Here is an 8,396-nt window from a genome sequence, read left to right on the forward strand (position 1 = left end):
TATTTAATATAATACATATAAATATATACAACTTTAATTCATAATATATGTGTATAGACAGGATAATTTTATCTTTTAATTTATTATTTCTACTTACCCACACGTTCTCTGTAATCTAATCAAATACTTTTATACATATGCATCACCTTTTCATAATGGTATGCCAAATAAAATTATGTAAACATCACTATATTGCATTTTCTTATGATTCAACTAACCAAATGCGATATTAATAAAGACTGATATTATATGGACGACACAGTTATTCTTATCTGTCAACGCACGATAGTCTAAACACAATAATGAGTTGTAGACTATCACAATTCCATTAGTCTATTCTTCTCGTCAATGTGATGGATTATGTTAATCAATAATGCTAAAGTCTGCCCTAGAATATGATTATTCAAAAACTAAAATAGGAGGATGAAACAATTGGAAGGGAAATTTTCAAAAATAGTCAAAAAAGTTACTAATTTTGAGAGTTTTTCCTCCTAGTATTATTTTCTCCCTAATTTTCTACCCATCTAAACATAGGGTAGGTTCCTCAAATTTCTTAAGCATCTTTTAAGTGAACACAAGAACTAACAGGTGGCTAATAGACAAGACGCATTATAAAATAAAATCACCGTGATCATACCTTGAATAAATATAAGGGGAAATACGTATTAAATATATGCGGGAGTCTACGATAATCCTAAAAATAAGAGTTTAGCTAGTGGGGAAGAACAAGAAGATAGTGAAGGGAGGAAGCAAAACAAACTTCAAATTTAGAGCCCCATATGTCGTCCAGCCTTCAATATTCTCGCGTCGCAAAATTCATTTTTCCCAACCCTTAGCATCAGTGGGCTGAAATTATCAGTATAAAATATATGGTCAAAATATGAATCATTCCGATAAAAAATAAATGGGTTAATATTATTATTGTGATTTTGAATTCAGACCAAATCTTTACGAACTTATAAGGACCAAAACCAATGATTTGAATCCTACGCGGATCAATATCAAAATTCGATTAAATTATAAGAACTACCAATGTTATTAACCCCACATAAATTCTATGGTGTTGCTGGGAAGATACATTTACATGAAATACAAAGTTATCTATATTTTGCCTTTTTCCTTCAGAGCTAACATGAATCACGCTATAAATACCTCCTCACTGGTCTCACTTCCATGCAAGCTTATTTGAAGTTTCATCTCTCAGTATCTGAAACTCCAAAACAAGCATGGCTTTCTCCATTTCTTCTAAAACGCTGCTCCTTCATCTCTTGATCTTTTGTTCCATTCTCATATCTCTCTCTTCAGGATTCCCCACTGAAGAATCCGTTCTCCCTCTAAAGGGAGAACAAGAATTTGGATTATTCCGACAATGGATGAAGGTGCATGGAAAAAAATACCGAAACTCTGTAACAACTGAAACCAGATACCAGATATTCCGAAAGAATCTCAAGTATATTAGTGAGACGAATTCCAAGAGACCTGGGTATCGTTTGGGACTCAACAAGTTTGCTGATTTGAGTCCTGATGAGTTTAGGAAAGTGTACCTCCGTCAGCTACCTACACCGGCCACCAACAACTCTGCCTCCGCCGCGAGGTCCGGTCATGTGCAGAAGAAATCTTGCGCACCACCAGCTTTTGTGGATTGGAGACAGAAAGGAGTGGTGACTCCAGTTAAAGACCAAGGGCAATGTGGTAAGTTGCTTCTGTTCAAATTAATTGGTGCAATGCAAACAATAATGATATTAACTCATCTTATTAATCAAAGAACTAATGATTATTAGAGAACAAAACAACGTTCTAGTGAGTGATTTACCCAAAAATTTTGTAGTACATGAGGTGAGGACCTATATATGTTAACCTCCCTCTTTAGCGAGGATTAAAGCATTGCGCCCACCAGGATTAAACATATCCACAACAAAATCTTTATACTTGACGCATACGTATATAGTACACGCATATTAGTCTTAATTGAAGTATGTCATTTACATCGTACGCGCATATTAGTCAAAATTGTCTGGAACCTCAGTGGACTAACGAATTAATATTTTCATGGTTCATAGGGAGTTGCTGGGCATTTGGAACCGTTGGAGCTATTGAATCAGTAAATGCAATAAGCACAGGAAAACTTGTTTCCCTTTCAGAACAAGAACTCGTAGACTGTGACTCTGCAAGCGAAGGTTGTTCAGGTGGATATACCGAAAGTGTCTTTGAATGGGTCATAAAAAATGGTGGCATTAGTGAAGAAGCTAATTATCCTTATAAAGCTCGAGATGGTGTTTGCAAAGCTAAGGTTTGTTTCTTTCTCTGTGTCTTCGTGTCTCTCTCTCTCTCTGAAACTATAACAATGATATCTTCTATATGTGTCTAATTTGAGGTTTCTTATATGTGCTTGTTAAGCAAAATGGAGGCAGAGTCGTGCAAATTAATAGCCATGCAAAAGTACCTAAATCAGATGCTGCTCTTTTATGTGCCACTGCTAGGCAGCCAATTACCGTGGCGTTCGATGCAACATATCTTCAATTCTATGAGGATGTACGTCTTTTCTCAGTCGGCATTCAATCTTTAATGCGTTTTTATTATCCTGCTTTATTATTTTATTGAATTAATCTTTTGGGGTTTTCAAGTATATATAAAATCTATCTTTAATTTGTGTCTCCAAAAAGTTGTGTGTACAATTCAAGCTTTTTGAAAAGTACCGCATAACCTTTGACAACGTGATTTTTTTTTTTTAACTACCCAAATATCGATCATGGTTTTGAAATTTCTCCTAACTACTATTTTTATGTTGTCAGGGAATTTTTGATGGAGGGAATTGTAAGAAGCGTTCAACTTTTGCAAACCACGCGGTTTTGATTGTTGGATATGGTTCAAAAGATGGAAAAGATTATTGGATTGTGAAGAATTCATGGGGAGGCGACTGGGGAAAGAATGGATACTTCCTGATAGAGAGGAATAAAAACTGGCCAAATGGGGTGTGTGCTATTAATTCGTGGGCTTCCTTTCCCACCATGTAGATTATAGAGACTAGAGCACTGACTAGCAAATCTGCAGTCAACTTCTGATTCCAAGTTGTTATGAACTCATGGCCATTATAAATCTTAAATAAGAAGTCATGAATTATTACTGTAGTAAAAATCTTTGCACCTGGACTAGCTCCATCTACGGACTACAGTGCCAAATTACTGATCTTGTGAAAAACAAACTATATATATTCTACATCAGTGCCTAATATATGAGTTAGTTCATAATATCTCGGTTCATTTTGTTTTATTTATCATTTTTCATCAAACTAATTTGCCTAACTTATAAACTTATTTATAATTCGATGTTATACACAAATATTTTAGAAAAACATGTCATATTTATTATAATTAACTAATTTACTTATCCCAGTATATATTTTCACGTTACTACATTTTGAAACCATATAATTTAGAGAAAAATGTTATTTTCCAAAGTAAACAAAATAAAAAGTGAACAAATTTTTGAAATTAGATATAGCAAAAGAAAATAAATAATTAATACATTATTTAAAATTATTAATAAATGTTAACAATATAATATAAAAATGAAATATGGAGGGCATGAAGAGGAAAATGAGTGTTTGCTTCATTTTCTCTTCACAACCAGAGCGAAAAGTTGGAGAGAAAATGGTACAGGTCTGAAATTCCATTTTTTCTCTGATTTTGCTTTCCTCTCTTTTTTTTTTATCTTTCATCCAAATGAAAAAAAAAAAAACTCACCTTTCTTTCCTCCCTCATTTTCTCTCCACGCAACTAAGTGAAAGTCACAAATAATGAATTAAAATGCCACTTGTCACTCCCTCATATTGCGTAGGGTAAAGTAACATGCAGCACTCATGCAGCACTCCAATATTATTTTAGAGTTGTATCCAACATCCTAATCTTATTTATGGTGCATCCAACATAATATACCATGAATATGAGAGGGTGCTAGATGTATTAAAAAAATAACATTAAAGTGTTGGATGCACCGTAAATAATATCATGATATTAAATGTTACTGAGAAATAACATCAGGACGCTAGATGCTACCTTGCACTATTTCAATTCCACTATATTTTTACTCACGAACACATTGTTTCATTCCATACTATCCTAATAACTCCCAGACTACGTCCGAGATTTTTGAATCATCTCACAAAAGGTCATTTAAGTGAAATTTTTGAATGCAATCAACTAGAGCAAACACACGTATTTCTTCTTCTTCTTTTTTTTTGGTGAATCAAACACTCGTATTTCTTTTTATACACACAACACGCTATACTGCTAGCCCTTAATATATAAAAGCTACTTAACTAGTTTGAGTAGATTAAAAAAATTAGTTAAGTTAGATATTTATAGCAAGTGGATTAAAAAAATCCCTTGACCCATGTAATTAATAGAGATACTTTAGAGAATGAATTACAAATTTGGGAGGAAAGAGTGGATTGAAGTCTTATATTTAGGACTAAATTTAATTCTTAATTAGTTCTTATATTAAGTGCCCAAGATAGTATAAAAAGTATAAAATGTCCAGAGTCTCAGTCCAGGGAATTAGTTCGCAGCAAAATATTTTAAGCTCCTAGTTTACGTGTTTATTATCACAGCCAATCTGTTAAAATTTCGACCGATTTCAATTTATTTTATATTAAAATAATATACTAAGGAAATCCCAGTCCGAAACCAACGAAATAGTCCACCGAGTAGTGTTAAGAGTTTATTACGTTTACGCGTTTGTTTTCAGGTTTTTAAGTTTCATGACATTTGGATTCTCTTAACAAATTCTTAATTAATTCTCATTAAATTCCCAGTTTCTAATGGTCCTTTTTTATAGCACTCCTATTGTTATCATCGTGAATCTAGTTTCTCCATAGTTGTATAGAAAAATGAAAATCTCATTGATTAGAGTCACGGAATAATATTATCATTACTTGCAATAATTGCGCCATGAAAATATCCTATAATACGATAAAAAGTATGACAAATAATTGCCTGTAAAAACGATTAGTGACTTGTGATTTCTAATAATAAAATGAGGAAAGTACGACGCAGCGCGTTATTTTATAGAGATAGGCTAATTATACAATCTTCTTTTTAATCATCAAAGAAGAATTTCTGATGAAAAAAGTCCTAATTTAAATATATATATTAACTCAAATACCTTAAAGATAACGTTGTTTAATGACATATAACTCAGCATATAATATATTCCTTATGCATTTCCTTTGGTATTACGTAAAAGAAATTTCATTTAACAATTTGAAGATAATGCATGGCCTTCAAAAAAATTACTCAAGGATATTATTCATAAAAATAATTGAAAGTTGTATTTATTTTATTTGAATAGAAATCAACAAATTTATCTCAAAATAAAAAAATTAAAATATGCAACACACTGCTATATCCGAAAAAAGAGTATCTTGTTTTCTTTTTTAATAGTATCTAGTGGCTGAATACAGATTTATTACATAGGAAATGTAACTTATTCAACATTCGTGTTCCACTAATATAGGGAGTGTTAAAATATAAATAATTTAATAATTTTATTACTAACTTGTCAAATGTCACCTACCAATGACAAGGGATTGTGTCTCTATATATTTGGGATGATGCTATCGAAGAAGAGCAATCCCAAAGCTTAATATCACCTTTAAGTCAACAATGGCTTCTCTCATCACTAGGTTGCTCCTCCTTCTCTTTCTCTGGTATTCTCTCATTTTCTATCTTCTGGTGCTTCCAATGATTATTCCATTTTGAACCAAGATCTTGACAAATTCAATTCTGAGAAGGAAGTCTTCCATCTGTTCCAAGAGTGGAAGCAGGGGACTGAACGAGAATATCAAACCCTAAAGGAGGAGGTAAAGAGATTTGAGATTTTCAAAAACAACTTGAAGCATATCAAAGAGAGAAATGCAAAGAGAAAGTCATCCACCGATTATAGTTTGGGTGTGAACACGTTTTCAGATATGACTTACGAAGAGTTTAGCAGAATCTACTTACGTGAGATGAAAGAGCCCATAATTGGAAGTAACAAAGGCAAAATGGTGTCAAACAGTGAATCCTGTCCCGATGCACCTTCTTCCTTGGATTGGAGGTTGTCTGGAGCTGTAACTTACGTTAAAGACCAAGGCTCATGTGGTAAGTTTAAATTAACTACGTTTTTTTTTTCACAACCTATATGTAAAAAGTATATATAATAATGGTAACTCAAATTCATCTATATATATAGGTTCGTGTTGGGCATTCTCTGCAACTGGAGCCATAGAAGGAATAACTCAAATAGTCACACAAAATCTTCCATCTCTTTCTGAACAACAACTCATATCTTGTGATACGAATAACCATGGTTGCCAAGGAGGGTGGCACTTTAAGGCATTAGATTATGTCATGAATAAGGGTATTGCCACTGAAAGAGATTATCCTTATACAGCTAGCGATAGCGCATGCAATTCTACACTGGTTAGTTTTTATTCTTTCCTTTGATTTATTTGCTTGTGTCCATTGGGTAATTAAAATCTTGTATGATCTCATTCTGGTTTAACCATCTTTTCCTTCTTATTATTTATATAATTCAGGAACAAATGACATTTGCTACTATTGATGGCTATGGCTATTGGTGGAAGACACCTATCTCAGAAGATTCTCTCTTTTGTTATGTTTTCAAGCAACCTATTAGTGTTTCCATATATGCAAGTCCCAATTTTATGTCTTACAACAGTGTAAGCTATTATACATATTGATCTTCATTATCTATGCATCGAACTAATTACCCAAACTCATACATTAACTAAACAAGCTATATATATATATGCGTATGTATGTATGTTGCATGACTCTTAATTCCTTGTGATATATTTGACAAGTGGTTGTTTAATTTCTTTTTTTTTTTTTGGGCAGGGAATCTTTAGCGGGGATGATTGCGCAAACATTTCGTCATGTTATCATAATCATGCTGTATTAGTCGTGGGATATGGTTCGTCGGGTACAAATCAAGATTATTGGATTGTCAAAAACTCATGGGGACCTTCTTGGGGACAATGTGGTTACATTTTGGTGAAAAGAAACACTGGGACTACTCAAGGAGTATGTAACATAAATTGCTCTGGTTCTTTCCCAATGAAAGCAAGAAGCTTTGAAGTTTGCATCCTTTATGTGAAGACCAGTAGTAGTAAATAAAGCCAAGGATTGGGCATGAATAAATGGAAAATGATTTTCCTTTAAATAAAACTTATGTAAGCCCAAGTATGAATAAAAGTTTCTATGTGGTTCAAACTTTTATCTTCAAAATGGAAGACAGTGTATTGCTCGGATGAAAGCTATCATTGAAATACTCCTCCGGTCCTAAATATAAGACACTCATACACACTAGTATAAGGGTCTTATATTTAGGACCAGAGGAGTAATTTTCTTAATGCAAAATTGGGGCCATAATTAATTTAATTAAGGAAAACCAAAAGTGAGTTGGAAATCAATCAAAATCAAAAAAATAAAAATGACAAACCAAGTTACGGAGAAACTCTGTTTTGAGTTATACTGCCTCTGATATTTAATACAAGAACCCCAATCCACTTTGTCTCTCATATTTATCTATTTTTTCAAAAGTAGTCTTTGTAATAGTTGCACGTGTTAATAGCTTCATCAAATAGTAGTTATAGCTAATACACTTGATTAATAAGGATTTTTTATGAAAGACAACATCAATTTATTGCAAATACTTAAATTTTCTTAATCTACTCAAATTAGTCAACTAACTTTTATATTAAGGATAAGAGATAATATGGCCTCTCTTTGTCATGCTCCTAATGATAGCCTATGAGTACTGTAATTTTCCTACACGCATCTCTTAAATCAACAATAGACATTCCCTTTAAATTTATCCATAAATCCTGAGGTTTTAGGACTAGTCCATCATCGATTATTGGATTTTGTGAAGTAATCAACCACAAAAATGTTGGGTGGATTATTTCGACTACATCGATATATTCGCACATCATTTATTATTATAGCAATACTTATATAAATGTCATATTTATAAATTGGTACAAGAGAACACATGACAGTAAAAATTAATAAATCCCCAACAAATCTCAATCAGTTAATTGAAATAGTAATTATTAAGATCCTTTTCAAACAAATATTCATGGCAAAACAAAAAAGTAATATGTAACGAAACAATTATAAAATGCTCAGAGTCCCAAACCGACGGACTACTTCATAGCATCCTTTGGCGACGGGTTGGATATTAATTTCATGTATTTGATTAATACTTCCTTCCAGCCCAGAATATAAGTCACTTGAAAGATTGTTAATTTTGTTCCCGCAATTAATGTTTTTTTTTTCTTTCCTTCACAACCTCATTTACATGGATAAAATTGGAAAACATTAATTTGAAAT

General features: G+C 32.6%; 1 protein-coding gene and 1 pseudogene across 1 annotated transcript; both read left to right on the plus strand.

Annotated features, from left to right (window-relative positions):
* Positions 1–1,190: 1,190 nt before the first annotated feature.
* Positions 1,191–3,129, plus strand: LOC114754876 (ervatamin-B-like). Its single transcript, XM_028943713.1, has 4 exons — positions 1,191–1,692; positions 2,061–2,290; positions 2,398–2,532; positions 2,793–3,129. Exons 1-4 carry the CDS (start codon positions 1,227–1,229, stop codon positions 3,012–3,014), a joined length of 1,053 nt encoding a protein of 350 aa, XP_028799546.1. The 5' UTR covers positions 1,191–1,226; the 3' UTR covers positions 3,015–3,129.
* Positions 3,130–5,663: 2,534 nt separating this feature from the next.
* LOC114754874 (zingipain-2-like) lies at positions 5,664–7,178 on the plus strand (annotated as a pseudogene).
* The last annotated feature ends 1,218 nt before the right edge of the window (positions 7,179–8,396 follow it).

This window comes from Neltuma alba, unplaced genomic scaffold (genome assembly GCF_004799145.2).
Source record: "Neltuma alba isolate B1F8T4 unplaced genomic scaffold, ASM479914v2 tig00010222_pilon, whole genome shotgun sequence".
Lineage (NCBI taxonomy): Eukaryota > Viridiplantae > Streptophyta > Magnoliopsida > Fabales > Fabaceae > Neltuma > Neltuma alba.